This window comes from Lampetra fluviatilis, chromosome 16 (genome assembly GCF_964198595.1).
Source record: "Lampetra fluviatilis chromosome 16, kcLamFluv1.1, whole genome shotgun sequence".
Lineage (NCBI taxonomy): Eukaryota > Metazoa > Chordata > Hyperoartia > Petromyzontiformes > Petromyzontidae > Lampetra > Lampetra fluviatilis.
The window spans coordinates 7,209,415-7,231,556 of NC_136290.1; the positions used below are offsets into that span (position 1 = coordinate 7,209,415).

General features: G+C 45.3%; 1 protein-coding gene across 2 annotated transcripts in view; it reads right to left on the reverse strand.

Moving 5' to 3' along the window:
- TRHDE (thyrotropin releasing hormone degrading enzyme) overlaps positions 1-17,183 on the reverse strand; it is a 222,708-nt gene extending 205,525 nt beyond the window's left edge. The window contains exons 1-2 of one of the 2 annotated variants that reach the window (XM_078863596.1): positions 16,879-16,969; positions 6,762-6,838 (exon numbers count right to left, since the gene is read on the reverse strand). Coding sequence is in view for 1 of the 2 variants with exons in the window: in XM_078863594.1 (XP_078719720.1) it covers positions 16,879-17,102 (224 nt within the window). In the remaining variant the exon portion in view is untranslated. Of the gene's footprint in view, positions 1-6,761; positions 6,839-16,878 lie in introns of both variants that reach the window. The other variant, XM_078863594.1, reaches the window with a different exon arrangement.
- Positions 17,184-22,142: the final 4,959 nt, after the last annotated feature.

A 22,142-nucleotide genomic window follows, 5' to 3' on the forward strand; every position in this document is an offset into this window, starting at 1 on the left:
CACGGCCAACATCAGTGGCGAATATCTGTACAAAATTCTGAGCCTCCTCTTGGTCGACTCAGCCGTAAATGAGCAGGCGGGGAGACAAACACTCGCAGACGTGGTGCTCGCCACCCCACCACCCCCCATGTGTTTATCACTCGGCTTAAATAGGTGCTCGCTGTCTACATACGCTATACTCTACGGCATAGTATATGCAGATTCCAACATACTAAAAGGCAAAACAGTATCTTCGTGTGTTTTGCATTGTCTGACTTGCTATGTGTATTGGTGTGTCAGTGTCTGCTGTGTGAGGGTGCGCGCCTTTAGCCCTCACTTCACGACCTGTCGCTTTACGTGTCGGCACTGGAGAGACAAAGACGGTCGGGACCGTCCACCGGCGACACCACTCGATTGGGAGTTGTGCTGGTCTTTGCAGCACTTGCACCTGCAATCTCTCTCTCTCGATATATAAAAAGAAAAAGGCTAAAAGGTCAATATGTGCGTGCATATGTGTTTGTATCTGTGCCTTTGTGTAAACAAGCTTCATCAATGAAATGCGTGGTCACTGCCATGGGAACGTGGAATTACCACGACTAGCTCAGGGCCGCAAACATAGATGAGTGGTAAGACCATTGTCCAAACACAGATGGATGTATGTTTGTTGAACTTCTTTCGCACCGTACGTAGCCAACCGTGCTACCCGGAGGTGCGGCGGAAGGACAACAAACCGAACAACAATAGAGCCGTTTTAAAGAAATGAGTTTTCATCTTCTTTGGGTCTTTCGGTAAAGTGACGTAGATAGGATCAAAGAAAATAACAAAAAAATACAAAAAACTCCGACGTTGCGATCGCAACGCAAGAGGTCGTCAACAGGCTGAAAAAGGAGAGGAAATCTGCTGAGGCAGACAGTTTTAAAAGGTTTGAAATGGGTGTAGCCCAAGGGTCATAAACGAAGTGGGCGGGGCTATTCATGTTAATGTGAGAAATTAGCATGTTAATTTTCGATTTAAAGCTTTCGTGACTACAGGGATTCATCTTCTTGGTTCTTTCGGTAAAGTCACGTAGAATGGAAATAATAAAAATAAAACAATAAAATAATTCTCACGACGTTTCGGCCACAACGCAAGCAGCCGTCTTCAGGTGGAGAGCAGGTCTGTCGAGTAGACAGAGTCATTCAGACTCTGTCTACTCGACAGACCTGCTCTCCGAAAGAACCAAGAAGAGGGGCTATTCATGTTAATGTGAGATAAATTAGCATGTTAATGTAGGATCAGAGGGCGACCTCCACCACTAGCACGCATTGGTGGCTATGTTAATGTGAGATAAATTAGCATGTTAATGTAGGATCAGAGGGCGACCTCCACCACTAGCACGCATTGGTGGCTATGTTAATGTGAGATAAATTAGCATGTTAATGTAGGATCAGAGGGCGACCTCCACCACTAGCACGCATTGGTGGCTATGTTAATGTGAGATAAATTAGCATGTTAATGTAGGATCAGAGGGCGACCTCCACCACTAGCACGCATTGGTGGCTAGGTTAATGTGAGATAAATTAGCATGTTAATGTAGGATCAGAGGGCGACCTCCACCACTAGCACGCATTGGTGGCTATGTTAATGTGAGATAAATTAGCATGTTAATGTAAGATCGCAGAGTCGCAGCCACGTCGGCGCATGAGGTGGCTGAGAAATTGAAGCTGTTAACGTAAAATTAAAGAGCCGCATATAACAACTAACATCGGAAGGTAGGATGGAAACATCACAGCCAGTTATGACTTAAACTGGTTAATAACGTCGTTCCAATGATTGCTCAGTTTGTACCCATCTTCTCGGTTGAAATTGTGTCTGTGTCATATTCTCAGGTTTTTTCGGTAAAGTCACGTAGGTAAAAACATTAAAATTAATGAAAGTAAAATAAAACAAAACAAAATAAAATTCACGACGTTTCGGAGGCAACACAAGTCTCCGTCATCAGGTGGGACCGTCACAGCCAGATTAGCTGCATCAAGTGAAGCAATGATTCAAGATGTAATCCCTTATAAGCAAGTTGACGGTCCCACCTGATGACGGAGACTTGTGTTGCCTCCGAAACGTCGTGAATTTTATTTTGTTTTGTTTTATTTTACTTTCATTAATTTTAATGTTTTTACCTACGTGACTTTACCGAAAAAACCTGAGAATATGAATCATTGCAGTCACGAAAGCTTCAAATCTAGAATTAATGTGTCTGTGTCTATAAATATGGATGGGCTTCATGAACTAAGCTGTGTCTGCGGCAGTAGGCAGATCTGAAACACGGTAGGAGCAATACCTCGGCCGTGGCTGATCATTGTTTTAATGCGGTGGGCTCACACAACATTTTTTTCTCCAAGACAAAGGTACTTTGAATGCAGCTCTGCGATCCTACATTAACATGCTAATTTCTCACATTAACATCAATAGCCCCGCCCACTTCGTTTATGACCCTTGGGCTACACCCATTTCAAACGTTTTTCAGCAGCTCTCCTCTCTTTCTTCAGCCTGATGAAGACCGCTTGCGTTGCGATCGAAACGTCATAGTTTTTTGTTATTTTTGTTATTTTCTTTGATCCTATCTACGTGAATTTACCGAAAGACCCAAAGAATATGAATTCCTGCAGTCACGAAAGCTTTAAATCAAGATGTAATGAGTTCTCAATCTAGATTTTAAAATACAAAGCTGGAGTGGCTTCCAAATAAGTAGTGAAGCGATAACTTTTCATCGAAATAGTTTGCAGTTGTGCACGGATGGAATATCTAAGCCGATGATGACATCTGCTCTCATGTTGCAGATCACCAAAATAAATAGAAGGGCACGGTTTGTCCCTTTATGGATTCACAATTGCTCCGGAATGAATGTGTAGCCCGACGCATGTAGATGAATGGTAAACACTGATCGTGCTATACTGGAACGCCATAAAACAGCATGTGCTGTTGCACTCGGAGCATTGCAGGAATTGACAAAGACAATTTTGCTTACATTTTTTTCCATGCATTCTGATGGACAAGTTCCGCTGTGAACGCGTTTGATTTCCGGCCATGGCTGATATCAGTCGCAGGTGATACCCGAGTCAATCCTGCCCCCCCCCCACCACTCTCTTTTTCACGACCGTCATCATGTCGCACTGAACTATGCAGTGAAGTATGGTCAAACAGACCCGTCCCCACCCAACAACCGACATGGCGTGGAGAGAACTTAAACCACCATTGGATGAACAAATTGGTAAGAATTGAATATAAAGCATTGATGTTTTAAAGATATGAATGTAGAAAAGTTAACTGAATATAGAAAGCACGATGGCATATACCATGGCACAATGCCGCAGTGTTTCTTCACAGCAGTATAAATGGCTAAATACATTTCAAATGTTGCAACTAAACTCAACTATTTTTATTTTACCAGGTAAGGCCCACCGAGCTATACAGCTCTTTTTCAGAAGCGACCTGGCCACAAATGATAGCTCAACGAAGTGGCTTAGCACGTGAACAATGTATAGCAGCCAAATACTCTAAACGCACGTTTCTAAATGTGGAGGGAAAATGCAGAGGACCGGATAAAAATCCACGCGACCACGGGGAGAACACGCAAACTCCAAATACACGGTGGTCGGGATTGAACCCACGACCTCCTGCATAGCAGGCGAGACAGATAACATCTCGCCACCGTCGATCTCGAGGTCGCACGTAATGTCAGCGACGTGTGGGTCCTCCCACCTCCTCCGAGAATATCTGTCCAGCGTCAAAGAGCAGGCAAAACATCCTCTCAGAGGGGGGCTCTCTAACACCCCCCTCTAGCGGAGGTCCTTCTGCCAGCATTGGCGCGAGTAAGGAATTGCAGGGCCGCGCCTCTGTCACATTGGGTGGGAATGTCACGCGGCGCGGGGGCAAACGGCGTCACTGGCTCGAGGGATTTTTTTGTTCCCCGCTGCTGAATTGGAATCGATACGGGGGGGTGTGTTGTCCTCCCCTCCCCCACGGTCCCTCTCCAATCTCACCAAAAAACAACAATGCCCAAAAACTTTTGATTACTATTTGTTGTTTAAGATATAAGGCGTAGAACAACGATTTCCTTTGCTTAATACTCATTGTGGGTACAAGCCGTGTCGGAGGAGTGTTGAGCACCGTGTGAGAACCCCAGTGAAACTCAAGTTCGATTCCCAACCATGGCTAACGACGTCAACGACCTGACCAGCATGGTGAAGCACCGTCAAACAACTCCCATGACTGACATGATGGCATGGTGAGGGCTTCATCCAGCAGTGGGTTGGCAAAAGGTCTTGCGCAATTATCATACGTGGCTGCATTGTTACAGATGTGACAACGTTATTTTATTAACCTACTAACAATGTGGAGCCAGACGCCCCAGGATGCACACATCTCGAGCATACATTAATGTTTGCGTATGATTATCACGCTTTGAGAATTGCATGACAAATTCACTTCCTTTACCAATTAAGCAAACGTGGTTGTGTAGAATTATATATTATTCATAACCTATGATGCTGAAGCTGTTAAAACATTTATTATAGAAATTGTGATTTAAACTATCAAAATATATGTATAGCGTACATGTGTATAATTCAATCAAAATATATAAGATACTGCTTTTGCAATGATGCACAAGCATGCATATAAAAACAATTCATTACGTTCGTCATCAACGCTGTCCTTATAGCTTGCCGATGTGATGTCCGACGTTTCGCTACATCTGCTGGGATCTTCATCAGTTCCTGTCGCAAGTGCAGTTGCTGAAGAAGCTCCAAGTACAATGAGCGAAACGTCGGACATCGTGCAAAATAACGCACGGGGCACAACCCAAAAACATCAGAGAGCCACACAGCACAAGAATAAAAACCTCCACAGCAGAATCACCATCACGTCACCATCCATATCACCAGGATATATATAACAGAAATATATCACCCACATCACCAGGCTGACGTTTGAGGCAGTGGTCTTCTACGTTGCATAAGAGTAATTATAAAATTATGCATTGTATGTAACTATGTTCTGAGCCGGACACGGTATTGTATATATGATGTCATATTGCTCGACTGATATATATTTAAACAATCCGGGTGATATTCTGTTGACTTCGGGCGGGCTGGATTGCCCCAGATTTCCGCGTGAACCAATTAACATCAATGCAGCACCGTGCAGCGGCACATTTGCATAGCAATGCATTTGTTCCTGGGCTCACTGTGACACACAGAACCCGAAACACTATGTGACTCATGAAGGCTCGAACTTAATTGAAAACCTATAGTGTCACCTGCAGACACACCCTGTTAATCCACGGTAATGGTCCACTCATATGGAATTAGCCGTGCTGGCAAAATTGAGATTTTAAATTGTCTTTGCGCGAGGGGTGCATCGATGTGGAATGCAGCCCACGTGGCCCAGAATGTTGACTCACGCGTAGAGATGCGAGGCAAGGTGACGAATCTTGTGCACACGCGCAAAGAAATCACGAGTGCAAAGGTGAATAGTCGATTGTTGCAGTTCCACGAAGGCATTTGTCATTATTTTATCGGGTGTTAATTTAACAAGATTATTTCACCATTGGAACCTCATTTGCCAGTAAAAATATGATAATTGGTTTTTTACCCTTCTATCTGGCAACAAAACTGACACCTTTTTTACAAGGAGTCATGTTTGCATACAATACCTGCAGCCATAATGCAAACAAAAAACAACTCTGATAATATATGCACTGTCCTTGAAGTTGATTGGTCCACACCCGAGACAGCTTTCCTTAGAGCCTAGTCTCACATGGGTTGGACGAGATGACGCCAGTTATGTTTTTTGTTTGCATTATGGCTGCAGGTATTGTGGTCTATGCAAACATGACTCCTTGTAAAAAAAAGGTGTCAGTTTTGTTGCCAGATAGAAGGGTAAAAAAACAATGATCATATTTTTTACTGGCAAATGAGGTTCCAATGGTGTAAAAGCTTATTTCAGTTCGCTTTTTTTTTGCAAAAAACTGCATATTTTGTAAAAACGTCACATACCCGACCATCACGTATCCCCCCTTACCAATTGACCACACACGGTCGGTGCAGGTGTAACTGTCATCTTATATATAGGTGTAGACATGACTGACCTTTCATATCGGCCAAAACCTTGTGAGTCAGTGGGATATGCGATGTTGTATCGAATTTTAAAATGCACAAAGGAGCGGCCGCTCATCTTTTTTGGTAGCCATGAGCCAGTGAGTGGTGCTAATTCCACATTTCCATGGGGGGAGCATGTATGTTGAACTTCTTTCGCACCGCACGTAGCCAACCGTGCCAATCGAGAAGCCACTCATTCCTGACCGCTGTCGATTTGCCACCCACCACAAATTCTAAATTCTTATCATCAAGTAAAAACAATCGATTTAAAGCTTTCGTGACTGCAGGGATTCATCTTCTTGGTTCTTTCACCTGAAGACGGCTGCTTGCGTTGTAGCCGAAACGTCGTGAGAATTATTTTATTGTTTTATTTTTATTATTTTATTACTTCCCTTCTACGTGACTTCACCGAAAGAACCAAGAAGAAGTAAAAACAAAACAAAATTGGTAAAATATTTGCACGTGGGGCCTTTGTTTTCAGCCTCTCATCAAACATTGTGGATGAGCGCTCGAGCAGAACGCACCATTGACGAAGGCACGTGACGAGGATAATCATCATATCGTTACTTACTCTGCCCAGCGCTTTGTTTGAAGGTTTCTTAAACATCGACTGCACCGTGCCCCTACTGAGTTTTGTGTCCTCACCTTTTCACACGGCAGGGAGATGCAATTCTTGCGATTTAGTTAACCACACACAGCAGCAGCCACGGTGTAGTCAGAATCTGTGAAAAAACAAGAATAAGTTTTACCCTGTCGGGCAATAGAGCGGGTGTTAAGAAGTCCATACACCAAACAGACACCTTTTGCGTGGAAGCAAGACTGCATTGACCCACACTCGGTACTTGCGGTGGAAATAAACTCTGATAATTATGCATTGACTTTGAAACTGATTGAGACAGCCTTATTTGCGGCCTAGCCTCACCAGTGTCAGATCAGAGAACGCCTAAAGGCGAACAGCACAAAGACGATGCCGAACGTGTCAGAGCATTCATAGCTCGGGGTGAGCAGCTGTCTATCAAAATCTATATTTAGACTGGAGGAATCTGATGAGCTATGAAGCTCTTTTGCAAAGATGTCCAGAATGGACGGGTCAGCGAGTTACAACAGCAAACAGAACAACAACAAACATAGAAGTGCAAAAATAGAGATGGTAAGCGAGTCACTCAATGTAGATAAAGAAATACTTAATTTAGTAAGTCCGATTTATCCAGCTTGGGCAAGGCAGCACTACAAAACAGTTCCTAGACCACACCAGGATAACACGATGCAGTAGTAGGCCCTCAGTAAAATGTCACTTTAACGTTGAACAATCCGTACGCAGGTAATGATCACACTTACAAATCGCATTTGTCAACGTGACTGTATCCAGCACTAATCTTCCGCTTCGGGATATATTTTTGAAAGGAATATGTGCGGATGCTAAGGCGAGGCGACAACGTTGGTGCTGCAACGGCAAAAGCCTCTGTTACCGATCCCCAATTCTTGTTCAAGGGATTAATGCGCGCAATCTTTGTGTTTTCACACCCATTTCTGAATGTTCATTATCCTCGGATTGGAAATTGCAAGTGGGCAGTGGAGAGCAGAGCCCTGTTGTGAAGCATTTAGCGGCACATTTTGCTGCGGAAAGACATCATGATAATCACACAGGACTGCGTGTCCTTTCCAATTCTGCGTGTTTGTTTCGTGTGTATTATTATGCAACGAGCGAAACACATATTGACATCACTCACGAGTGGCCAGGCCACGGAATAAATTGCCAAATTCAAAAGAGGTTTACGCAATTAAGTGGCTGAAATAAACGCATGAATAATTAAAGTTCCTCTCTTCTGCACGTTCTCTCCGCCAATCAGGGGACACGTTGGCACACGTGCTCGCGGCTGTCGCTTCTGTACCCAAAGCCCTCGTGGTTAACCTAACGAAGTCCATTCGCCCGCCCGCACCCATATAGTGCGTTGTGAATCAAATTGCATGCAAATATAACTATTCAACTTCACATTTACATATAGATAGCAGTCTGTTGTTCTCCTATAACGCGGAAGTATGTTGCGTTCCTGGAGAACACCACTGCGTTATGGAAAAATCGCGCGATAATAATGTAGGGTAAAGCACAGTCCGCCATAGCGCGTGACACGCGTACGCAGGCTGAACAAAGACCGAGGCGCGTGGGTAGCGTCTAGAAGCATCCAGCAGCATCCCGACTCGCGTGACGCTGCGCCGAGACAGGCGCACGAACGCCTTGTTCCTACTCGCGCGACGTCGTTCCGTTCGCTCAATCGCGTTCTATACAATTCGCATCCACGTTATGAAAACTGTCCCCTAATACATTCACAGTGTTATATCCAATTCGCGTTGGGATAACACGCGTTATAGGAGAACAGACTGTACAATGTAAAGGGCCGTCCATAAATGACATCACGCACCGGGGGGGGGGGTGTTTGAGAAATGTGACGTCACATCAAAATGCGCAACTTTAAAACAGGTCCCTGCGGGGTGGGCTGGTAGGAACGAATAACAAAAGAATATAAACATAATGTATTATTACACTTGTTTAGCCAGGAAAGCCCCACTGAGTCTAAAGGTTTTTGTAGGGTCCTGCCAAGTGTTTGCAGTAGGCGGCGATGTTGCTACACGTAATCGGACGATACGAAGGGAGAGTTTGAGGCCTAGTTCTAGGCTTTAGGCCTAGCTGTAGGCTTTAGGCCGCTGTGAGTTAATTTTTAATTTAAATGTTTTAATTATTAATGTAAAAGCTTTAAATGTAAATGTTTATATTTAAAAAAACATCAGGGAATGTAACATTGTTAAACATTAACTCCCTTTCACACACGCGGGGGTACGATACGAAGGGAGAGTTTGAGGCCTAGTTCTAGGCTTTAGGCCTAGCTGTAGGCTTTAGGCCGCTGTGAGTTAATTTTTTATTTAAATGTTTTAATTAAAAGCTATCTCAGGGAATTATAAGGTAATGTTACACTTGTTTAGCCAGGAAAGCGTCACTGAGTCTAAAGGTTTTTGTAGGGTCCTGCCAAGTGTTTGCAGTAGGCGGCGATGTTGCTACACGTAATCGGACGATACGAAGGGAGAGTTTGAGGCCTAGTTCTAGGCTTTAGGCCTAGCTGTAGGCTTTAGGCCGCTGTGAGTTAATTTTTAATTTAAATGTTTTAATTATTAATGTAAAAGCTTTAAATGTAAATGTTTATATTTAAAAAAACATCAGGGAATGTAACATTGTTAAACATTAACTCCCTTTCACACACGCGGGGGTACGATACGAAGGGAGAGTTTGAGGCCTAGTTCTAGGCTTTAGGCCTAGCTGTAGGCTTTAGGCCGCTGTGAGTTAATTTTTTATTTAAATGTTTTAATTAAAAGCTATCTCAGGGAATTATAAGGTAATGTTACACTTGTTTAGCCAGGAAAGCGTCACTGAGTCTAAAGGTTTTTGTAGGGTCCTGCCAAGTGTTTGCAGTAGGGGGCGATGTTGCTACACGGACGGACGGACAATATAATCTATTGTAGGCTGGTTCACTTCGTTCCTACCAGTATAAATATAGTCAACACGTTCTACTTAATTAAATATACTTTTTAATACATGTTTTCTCCTACATCAGCAAAGTGCAGCGCCACATTAAATACGCACTACAATGACAATAGTTTAAAGCGATTTGAAGCATGTTTTATTTAGAGGGGGGGGCAGAGCTTTGTGACGTCATATTTGAGGGGGGGGTCTGACTTTTTGTGACGCCGTGTGACAAAGGGGGGTGAGGGGGTCAAAAATCGTCCAAAATCGCGTGACGTCATTTTTGGACGGCCCCTAATACCCTTTTATTACTTTTGATACGCGATACATCTTGGTTTTAAAAGGCATAGAACTATGTGATTCAACACATACAAACCATATTTTCCGCATTATAACACACACTTGCATGTCCTGTGTGTACCGAGTGATAAAGACGCACCCCCAACATTAACCATATTTGTATAACTTTATTGATCCTGCAAATATAGCAAGCGACTTTATTGCTACCACTCAGCCACCTGTAGCATTACTTTAGTTATTGCTCTGGAAACTGGGAGATTTGTTGATCGATGTTTCGGTGGTCGCGCGGTTGGTGACTTCTCACTTAACAGAGTGGTTCGCAAGAAGGCTGTCATCTTCCACTGCATAGCAGTGCTGCATCCCCAGCATCGCCTAGATTCCCTGGATTATGCGATTCCACTCATCTTCCGAGAATCCACCAAGGTTCCCTCTTGCAAATCAAAACGGCTAATCCTGGTCTCGTAAGTTCTCGCCTGGCTAAACAAAGCACAGCTGACTCGGCTTGATAATTTGCAACTATATGTTTGATACCTTTTTTTTCAACTACATTTTCTGCGACGTCATATTTTCAAAATCACCTCAAAAGTGTTTTCTTTCTTCTAAATCAGTCTAAAGTGTGAGGTGCGCCTTAACTTTCCGGAGCCTCTCATAATGTGAAGAATACGTTATACGCACCGATGCACCTATGCACGTGTGTGTGGGGAGCGGTAGTGTAGCGAGTAGCACAATGCGCTACGAACCCGGCGACCCGAGTTCAATTCCCGCTCACGGCCCCAACACCAGTGACGATTATCTGAACCTGTCCTGGGGCTACCCTAGGTCGACTCAGCCTCAAATGGGTATCTTGTGTAAACATCGGCACTGGGGAGACAAAGGCGGTCGGGCGTGGTGTTGGCTGCCCACCCCCTCGTATAGTGTGCCGGCCTTCATTAGATGCTCGCTTACAGCACTTGCCCCAAAAGTATGTTAAGGCTATACGGGGGATCTTTGTTTTGTGTTTGTGCAATCTAAGCCTTTGAAAGGGCCCAGCGAGCCTGAATTAAGCACCAAGCACAAATTTGCATTGATTTGTTCCTCTTATTAATGAGGTAAGCTAAAATACAGAGAGGGGAAAAAAAACAAATACAATGATGCACGTCCCGATTCTTCGTGCGCGTGTTTGTATTTGTTTTATAAGCCGCATAAAGCCTACCGAAGCCGGGTGTCATGCACACGTTTAATTGTATTAATAGAACGTTATATTGCACCGTTAGATTTTAAGACACGTGCAATTAAACACGGCTCCTATTGACACGACCAGGGGGACTGAAGGTTGCCTGACGTTTCCTAATTGACGCCGAAGCCAGCGGATTATTTACCAACCTCTCACCCTCGCCCCGGAGATCGTTACGTGCGATGGTGGAGCGTGAAACGAAGACATCTGATGAAGTTTCGCATTATTTTTGGATTGCAATCCTTTCTGATTTAGGTCATCCGACTGAGATTGATATCCAGAGGTCGCCGGTTCGATCTCGCCGGCACCACCGTTGAAAAAGTGGCACACGTTTATTAAATACCCCCCCCACACACACCCATGTGTCCCTATTCACTCGACAGTATAACTGGGCACTCCGCAGTCAGTCGATCGGTAGGTCCACGTGTGATGGGGGTTAAAGTGTGGGTACTCTCCCATCTTCCAAAACACACAGCCAGCGTGGAAGAGTAGGCCAAATATCCTGGAGAAAAGGTCCCTCTAGAGCCACAATAGCGGAGGCCCTTTCCAGCAGTAGTGGGCTGAACAAGCAATTGCAGGACTGCACCTTACGCTTTACCACCTTTACTATTATACTCTTAAGTTTTTTGGGTAAAGTCACGTAGGTAAAAATACAAATACCTTTACTATTGTTTTTAGAACTGTGGTGGTTTTATTTTTTCCGGTGGGGTGGTCGTAGGTCGTGAGCGCACTGCACGACAAAGCCGGCAAACCCGAGATTGATTCCGGGCCATGGCGAGAAATTAGTGGTGAGTGATATCTGTACCAGTCGTCTGGCATCGTCTTCACCAACCTGTACTACTTAGCAGCGTGCTGAAGTATGGTCAAACAACAACCACAGGATGTGGAGCCCTTCACCCATTAGGGGATTAAGAAAAGAATGAACATTTATTATTCTTAAAAAAAAAAAATTTCATTGCACTTCTTACAGTATATTATTTTGATGGCGTCATTTTTATGGAAACAAAAGTGCGTCAGCATTGGGAAAGAAAACAACCTGATAATATGCTCAACTGAGCAAATGGAAGCCCGATAATTCTATAAGCAGCAGGAGATATATCACAGACACCTGTGTGCGGTAATGTGTAGCAGACGTCGCCTGCTCGCTGTTGGCTTTAGCTTCACATGCCACGGGAGGAAAATGATTTGGTTCATTGATGATGGAAATTAAATTTGTGTTTAGCACGAGACTTAGACGGAATAAAGAATTTTAGGCTGACCGGAGTGAAATGATGAAGCCTCTGGTGAGTATTTTCCGAGGGTCCAAATTTGCACATTTTGGTTCGCAATTTTTGGAATTGCAAGCATATGCTCGATTAAAGTGTCATCAATTGTCAGCTCGATATCCCTTTTGAAAGCATCATTAGCATTTACATTGCTCACTCGTCATTTCCTGGGCATGTTAGATGAACTAGTAACTTGTGTTTAATGTGTTAGATTCTGGACTCGAAGCTTGGTCTAGGAGTAAATCTTGAAAAAAAAAATAACCCGTAAAAACAAAGTTTTTCACTATAAATCCTTTATATGCGTGGCGGCTAGAGTCCTCTCGTCCTCTGGCTTGAGATGGCTGCCACCTATGGGTCAGATGATTGCCTGCCACCATTAAGCAATTGGTAATTAAATATCAGTTTTTTTATTCCTAAAAAGTGTAAAGTTACGGAAAAAAATTTCACGAAAATAAATTGTCACGCACAACGAGTCTGTGTGCAAAATGTCAGTTCGATTGGATCACGGGAAGTGGGTTAAAAAACGACCGAAAGATTTGCACGGTCGTAAGCGCGCAAGCAAGTGAACTTAATATAAAGGATTTAAAAAGGTCATTATTTAACCAGGAAGGTAATAATTCCACCCATGAAATCGTGCTTTCTTGAGCATGTTTGTGTGGCGCAGGAAACTGGAGTGTTCGGAGAAAACTCAGGCCGACTTCTTTTTTTTAAACTATGCTCGGCCAGGCGTTGGCAAGCCCGCCGCTCGAGAGCTACACACGGCTCTTTGATGACCGCTTCGTGATCTTGTGTATCCAGAACCACCGTCTCGTGTTCGCCACATGCATTGGCGACTCTTAAAATATAAAGATTTTTTTTCTTTTTACCAAATTCGAAAAAAGAGGCCCTCCTTGTTATTTTGGTTTGCCGACCCTCTGTCGTCGGCAATTGGATGCTGCCGTGGCGCGCAAGGCTTCTGCACCGTGGACTTGCAATCCAGAGGTCGCCGGTTCAATCTCCCAGCACAGCAGTTGAAACAATGGGGCAATTTTCTTAAATCCCCCAGCTGCCTCTGTCCGCCCGGGCGGTATCAAATTGGAACGCCACACAGACCCAGCACGTGACGAATCCCCCACTATGTGGTAGGGTAAAGTGTGGGTAGCCACTTCCACATTTTCCGAGATGTCTTTCGAGCGTGGGTGAGAAGGGCAAATATCCTCGAAAGAGGGTCTCTAGAGCTTCCTTTCCTCGAGTGGAAATCATTGCAGCCAGCAGTCATTGCCAGGCTGCACCTTTACCCTTCACTCGGCAAGTCAAATCAGGCAGTCTCATTGAGTTTTGGTGCCTTTCAGAGGAAGATACAAACCAAACACAAATCAGCTCTTATTTCACAGATACATGCCGATGCTGTGTATCCTGTCCTGTATGATATGCGTTTAAAACTTTAACATTGACAAAAAAATCACATTTTAGTTGATATCGGGAGCACAGCAGTTACATTGTACGAGACTCCCTGAGAGTCAAACCGCAGCTGCGGCACCAGTATGCCTAGCCAAGACTTGAAATGCTTTTCTTAAATTAATGAAGCTTCCCATACAGACCTGACAGCCTCTGGAACACACATAGCAGACATTCCCAAGGCAGTACGGAATTCCTGGGAGCCTCGTTATGAAATAGAACACCCGTGAGCGGTTACCTAGGGCTTAATTTATGAAATAATTTCTGAGACCCCCACCCCTCCCACCCATTCCTCAATCTCCGAGACCCTACCATGCCCCCATCCTCCACCACCGCCTGATATTTGGGTGCAGAATGGATACATATTTTCAGGAGCTCGGCCCCAGACAGCTCCAGCAGAAAATGAATTATCTGAGGTTATAGAAATATCGTGAAATCATTGCGGAAAAAATATTTGCATCAACATAGAAAAAAAAAATTCTGGGAGACATGGGGGGACGGGGGGGGGGACGTGGTCACGCGTTACTTATGCTTTTAGCACAGCGCCAGCTGGCGATAGATGAGGGCTGCTGCATTCGTCAGAACTGTCGACGCTGAAAACACGACGGCATCGAGATCACACTCGGCGCAAAAACGCAAACGTGCGCACGCGCCGCTTGTGTCGGAGCTTGCCTGGCTGTGTGTGGGGCGACTGTTCGGGGTGACTGGTTGGGAGCGGCAGCTGTAGCGGTTAGCGCTGCACTGCGAACCCGGAGACCCGAGTTCGATACCCGCTCATGGCCCAACACCAATGACGATTATCTGGCCCGGTCCTGGGACTCCTCCTAGGTCGACTCAGCCTCAAATGAGTACCTGGTGCGGTCCATATTCTTAGGTTTTTTCGGCTGTGACGGTTCCACCTGAAGACGGAAGCTTGTGTTGCCTCCGAAACGTCGTGATTTTTATTTAATTTTACTTTTATTAATTTTAATGTTTTACCTACGTGACTTTACCGAAAAAACCTAAGAATATGAATCTTTGCAGTCACGAAAGCTTCAAATCTAGAACCTGGTGCGGTGTGTAAACATCGCCACTGTGGAGACAAAGGCGTCCGGGCATCGTGCTGGCCACCCACCTCCCACGTGTGTCGTGGCGGCCTTCATGTGTGCTCGCTAACAGCACTTGCCCCAACAGCCTCTTAAGGCTATACGGGGGATCTTTGTCTTCGGGATGGCTGCATAGTTGTAATGCCATTTCATGTGCGATAACAAAACCACTGCATTTGCAACCTCGGGCTTGGATAAAGGGCCACACTTTGGTATTTCGGGAATTCCGAAACCTTTGTTGAGCGCAGATTCAGCCGCGTCACGTTGATGAGAGCCAAGAGGTTGACTCGGATGTCCGTGGACGAACACGTTTAAGATGCGACGGCGTGCGATGCGAGTGCGAACACCATTACACGCACGGCGCTTTGCCGCCTTGTGCCTATTGCGGGAGGCCCTGGATTCAAAGAAAACCAAATAACAGAAAAAAAAAGAGAGCCGTTACCAAATCAGTCGGTGGCATCATTTGGAATGGCTTGAGCCGACTGAAGGCATCGCTTTCAGAGCGGCTCAGCAAATGTGAACAGTAATCATTCCAGCGATGTCATTGGCGTGCAATCTGCCACAGTGAGTCTACAATACATTCAGACTTCACAATTTTGGACTCAATATACTTGTAACCAATGTTATATACAATTGTAAATGGGCTCAGAGGTTATGAGAAAAAAACGAATAGAGACAATTACTTCACATTACGGGGGTGATGGGAGTGGGTGGGGCGGGACAGGCCAAGGCAAGGGTGCGCAATGTGTATGGTTGTTCTTCTTGGTTCTTTCGTAAAGTCACGTAGAAGGGAAGTAATAAAATAATAAAAATAAAACATAATAAAATATATTATTATTTTATTACATTATTTTATTTAATATTATTTTATTTTATATTATTTTATTATGTTTTAGTTTTATTATTTTATTACTTCCCTTCTACGTGACTTTACCGAAAGAACCAAGAAGATGAATCCCTGCAGTCACGAAAGCTTTAAATCGAAATTTGTATGGTTGTTGTTTTAAAAAAAAAACTAACCATTAACTATTTTTATTTTACCAGCTAAGGCCCACTGAGCTATGTAGCTCTTTTTCAGAAGCAACCTGGCCACAAATGATAGCTCAACGAAGTGGCTTATCACGTGGAAATGTACAGCAACCAAATACTCGAAACGCAAGCTGAGTCTAAATACGGAGGGGAAAACCGGTGGACCCCGGAACAAAATCCACGGAGAAAAATCCAATAAAGCACCCCCACCCCTAAGAATGCCATCATTGATACCGCAGGTCACCGCAACAGAATGACCCTCCATAAATATCCCCTGCCTGCATAATGATCAGGCACAAGAGCAGTGTAACGCGCATGAGCTTACGAATAAAAACCATTTCCCCAAATGGCTACGGCTTACTTGGCCCTGCCTGCATAATGATAAGGCGCAAGAGCGGTAAGGCGCATGAGCTTACGAATAAAAACCATTTCCCCATATGGCTACTACGACTTGCTTGGCTTCAATTTCAACGTGGGAGCATCAAAAGCCGGTTCAAATGCATTGTGCATGGAGTAATGCTGTATCATTAACATTTCACGTTCCCTGTTCACTATAAGCCTTCGTGTTCATCCACGTCTTACTTTTTTCAGCAGCCATCGACGTAAAATCGCATCATTTCTACGTGCACGGGCGCACCAAATTTGCGACAGTCGGTTTTGCGACAGCCGTTGCAATGGCTGAGCGCGCCAAGTAATTTATTTTTCCTTTCTCACTTTGGACCTCGGTGAACATTCCCGTTTTGGAACATTCTGGACGTGCAGTTCACGAGCGCCGCGCTGGGAAAACGCGAAAAGCCACACATCTGCCGAGACGCGAAAACGACGACACGCGGATAGCACCCCCAGCGTGCATTGAGCACGCGTCGGGGCGGGTGGGGGGGACGGGGGGGCGGGGGGGGGTGCGGGGTGGGGGCCTTACCTTTTTCTTTTTATGCCTCTGAAATCGCATGGCAGCGATCTCTTAGGAGACGCGTCTGAATGCGTTACTCGCGCCCGTTGTGAACAAGCGCGCCACACATCACACGTTGCTCGAGTGTGCGCAGGCCTCTCCCCTCCCCTGGGGGAGGCCCCCTCCCCTGGGGGAGCTCGCGACTCCTCGCGGCGCTGGCGTGGGGCGGAAGGGAGAGTCACCCCGCTCGGCATAGTGCGAAAGTGTCCATGAGACACACCGATGCATCGTCCGCGCAATGCGATCACATCAGAGCCCGGGGGGGAAGGGGGGCGCAGGGGGAACGGCGCGGCGAGTTTCTGCCGTTGCTTGGCAGCAGGGATGATGCTGATGATGGTGATGCGCTTCGAGACGGCTGACGTCACCCACTTGATGCTACGGAGCATGTACACGCGTTGTAATGTTGCGTTGAACTTCTTGCGCGCCGTACGTCGCCAACCGTGCGAGTCGGAGGTGTGGGGGAAGGACGAAAAGGGAGATACACACACACAGACACACACACACACGCTGTTCTAAATATATGAGTGTTCAATGTAGAGCTGTGTTCTTCACTCATTTTCAGGGGGGGAGCACTTCCGCCGATAAGACATCGTCAGTGTGAGTGCCGCCACGTGTCTGAAACCATTGTGGGTTTGACAGCAGCAGCACGATGATGATGGGGGGGTGTTGTCACTCGTTGTGTATCGTGGAGGGCTGCACGTCAGTGGCCGCACTAGAGGCCACCAGGGGCCGCGAGTGGCCCGCGAGCCTTGCAATGAAGAGCACTGGGGGTAGACATTTAAAAAGTGCTCAGCTCCGGTGGCTTCCTAATATCGGAAGGAAGAACGTTCCAGACGGACGCAGAAGCGCGTCCGAAAACGCGCGACGCGGGATCTTTCGTCTGAGGTCGCCGTCTTCGTCCCGTGATTGATCTGTGGCAACTGTTCGGACTTTTTGGAGAACACGTGGTCGGTTCGAGGTTCAATGCCGAGCTCGTGGAAACTTGGATGGATGACGATCGTTGCGCGTCGAGGTGAGGGGCGGTGGTGCCGTGCTTGCGTGTAGAAGAAGGCCTGGTGATGCAGGCAGTGATGAGAAGGAAATTGCCACTAAGTTTGGACACATATGTAGGATGGACAAAAACAGCAACATTAACAGTTGTTCGTAAAAATGTAAGGAACCGGAATTGGGAGAGGAAGACCAAACAGAGAACGGCTTTGACGACGACATCAGAGATTGGTGACATAAAGATGCGGCACTTCTTGAGCATATTGGCACGAGACAGAGCAAGGTGGAAACGAATCATGAAATGTGCAGTGGACACCTACGGGCCATCTGCCCCATGGATCTGCGCCGAGATGCACCTTGTACTGGGATACAATCTTAGGTAACTGCGTACATCCAACCGGCACTGTAGTTGGAGCATTTTATTTAACATTGGAAGATAGCTCATTAAAATTCTGCTTGGGGGGGTTGATAAATTACTGGTGAAACGTCGTACTCAGATTGTAGATGTTGTGGCTTGGCTCTCCAACACACCGGTGGTGCTGTACTAGTGACGAATTGGCACGTTCTGTTTACGTGACAACCCTTACTAGTTGGCTGTGTTGGGTGGTGGCGGGTTTAACGACACATTTATATATTTACGCGATCTAACCCCCCAAAAAAACCTCTTAGAAATTACTAAATCTTTGTAAAATATCAAATGTGGTCATCCTATAAACAAACGGGTGTCTTGCCATGGGAATGGAGACATTCCAGCACCCGCTCAGAACTGCCAAGAGAAATGTGTACCCCTACTTCCCCCATAGTGCTCATTTCAACAAATACACCTTTCATTAATTTAATTCGCATTTAAATTATAATATGCGGCGTAACTCTTGATGGATGTGAGTGAAAATAAATCCACAAATGCCCTTTTCACGTTTTGACAATAAGTCAACATTCATCCTCATAATCGCAACCGCAAAAAAAACTGCAAACAACGGATCAAAAATTACTTTAAAACGCGTCAAGTTATTTCACCTTCGGCAGCCTCTTCACATCACTCGAACGAACCCGCGGAGACAAAGCGTTGCTGAGTGCTGCGCCAAGGAACTCCACGATTACCGTATGGAAGCGTCTCTCCATCGATGTCAGCGTTCCGTGACGAGGGACGATGGCGCGTTTCCATTCTAAAAATAAAAAATGCCCCAGCCTGAACAGAGCGCTGGGGAAAGTGCTGTTAGGGGCCGTCCATAAATGACGTCACGCGATTTTGGACGATTTTGACCCCCCCCCCCCCCTAGTCACACGGCGTCACAAATAGTCAGACCCCCCCCCCTCAAATATGACATCACAAAGCTCTGCCCCCCCCCCCAACCATATTTCTATTTTTTTATTAAAAGATGCTTCAAATCACTTTAAACTATTGTCGTTGTAGTGTGTATTTAATGTGGCGCTGCACTCTGATGTTGTAGGAGTGTTCTTCTTGGTTCTTTCGGTAAAGTCGAAACGTCGTGAGAATTGTTTTATTATGTTTTATTTTTATTATTTTATTACTTCCCTTCTACGTGACTTTACCGAAAGAACCAAGAAGATGAATCCCTGCAGTCACGAAAGCTTTAAATCGAAATGTAGGAGTGTTGTTATAACAATTAGTGTTGTTATAACAATTCTATATGTATTTAAAGTTGCGCGTTTTCACGTGACGTCACATTTCTCACCCCCCCCCCCCCTCGTCACACATCGTCACAAAAATCTGTTTAGGGGAGCGGTAGTGTAGCGATTGGCACGCTGCGCTATGAACCCGGTGCCCCGAGTTCGATTCCCGCTCACGGCCAACACCAGTGGCGATTATTTGAACCTGTCCTGGGCCTCCCCTAGGTCGACTCAGCCTTAATTGAGTACCTGGTGCGATGTGTAAACATCGGCACTTGGGAGATGAAGGCGGCCGGGCGTGGTGCTGGCTAATAGCACTTGTCCCAACAGTCTGTTAAGGCTACACGGGGAATCTTTGTCTTTTTGTAGAGTCATAATGGAAGCAGTGCAGGTAGAGTGCTTAGAACACTGGGCTACAACTGTGGTTACCGAGTTGTAATCAATGCGCAGCGTCTCGTGGTTGTTCCGTTTCAATCTCCGTGGTATGTTCCGGGTCGTGCGGTGTCCCGAGTTTCGCTCCACGTGGCTTGCAATGCACTTCCCGAAGGAGCGCCCGTCACGTGGAGCAGAACGTCGGACATGTTGTTCCGAACAACGTGCGGTACAATCCCAAAACGCATCGTAGGTTCCATTCTGGGCCGAGCTCAATACCAGTGGCAATCCCGACGTGAGCATGGCACGGGTCTCGACTAGGTCAACTCGGTATAAAATTAGTATGCAGTGTGATGTCTTGAACTTGAACGCTGCTAAGAAAAAGGTGGAAGGGTATATTTCGAATTAAAGCTTTCGTGACTGCAGGGATTCATCTTCTTGGTTCTTTCGGTAAAGTCGCGTAGAAGGGAAGTAATAAAATAATAAAAATAAAACATAATAAAATAATTCTCACGACGGCTGCTTGCGTTGTGGCCGAAACGTCGTGAGAATTGTATTTTATCATGTTTTATATTTATTATTGTATTATTTCCCTTCTACGTGACTTTACCGAAAGAACCAAGAAGGTGGAAGGGTATGTTAAGCACCACACCCTTGCGTGCCGTGCAGACCTAACATGTGCTTGGTAACATATATATGTGTGTATGCATGTTTATTTAGTATGCTGTGTGTGTATATGTATGTACGCTCCCAATGGTCTGGTGATGCCACAATCTATGTCGCTTTCGCGCTTTAGAGGGCATCGGCGCGTCCATCTATTCGCTGACCAAATCCCTCCGGTGCTCGCCGAGCTGTGTGGGCTTTCAGTTGCCAAACGAGTCCATTACAAGTTCGCACTCGTTACACACACAAAGCGCTTGCCACAAGTGAACCACAACACTTTGCTGATCTCGCCAAGGAGCGAACTACGTTCACCCTCGCAGCGGCGGCTTGTTGGCTAACCGTCGGACAGAGACGGTCACCGCCATTGCACGCTTTCTGACGGCTCTTCAAAGAAAGCCACTGGAGATGTCCACTTTTTAATCATCCAGATTGCAAACTCATTTCTTTGGAACGTCGTTTTGTGTTCAGTTTGTTGGCCTTTCCCCCGCACCTCCGATTAGCCCGGTTGGCTACGTACAGTGCGAACGAAGTTCAACATACTTGTACACACATTCTTGGTTCTTTCGGTAAAGTCACGTATAAGGGAAATAATAAAATAATATAAATATAAAACAAGAAAAATTCTCACGACGTTTCGACTGCAACACAAGCAATTATCATCAGGTGTGAAATCCACAGCAAGAAAATTTGAAAAAAGAGTTTTTTTCAAATTTTTTTTTTGAAAAAAGAGTTTTTTTCAAATTTTCTTACTGAATTTTTATTATTTTATATTATTTTATTATTTCTCTTCTACGTGACTTTACCGAAAGAACCAAGAATATGAATCCCTGCAGTCACGAAAGCTTTAAATCAAAATACTTGTACACACATACGTCATCCTGTCCGCGTGCGATGATCGCTCCGCTGGTTGCCACTTCATCACCAGTCTCGCCCGCTGGCCGTCACCCCACCTTGCGTGGTGTGACACGTCCTGCACAAGCCCCACTTAACAATTCTAGATTTGAAGCTTTCGTGACTGCAAGGATTCATACTCTTAGTTCTTTCGGTAAAGTCACGTAGGTAAAAAATGAAATTAAAATTAATAAAAAATAAAATAATAAAATCACGACGTTTCGGAGGCAACACAAGTCTCCGTCATCAGGTGGGACCGTCACAGCCAGATTTGCTGGATCAAGTGAGGCAGGGATTCCAAGATGCAAGCTCTTAAATACAAATTAAGGGGGAGGAGAGGGGGGGGGGGAGCTTATCAGAATGTGGTAGCCAATTAATGGAACGTATCGGGGAGGGGGCTAAAAGAGAGCACGAGGTGCAAGTGTACGTGGACATGCCTGTGCACAAGCACCTGTTGGTGCACATGATAGAAGAGAACGAAAATGCCCATGTTTATACCAGTGTTGGCTGACAATAAAGAGAGTACTGTTAAACGCTGAGGATTTTAACACTCGATAAAGTAAAATAGTGCCTGTCAGATAAGATGGTCCAAAAAAGTGTAGTTAAATCTTTTTTGCATGGTTAATAACAGTCAACGTTGAGGCACTCTCGTTCACATTTGTTATGTGACCAATGCGTGCTTCGCTCAC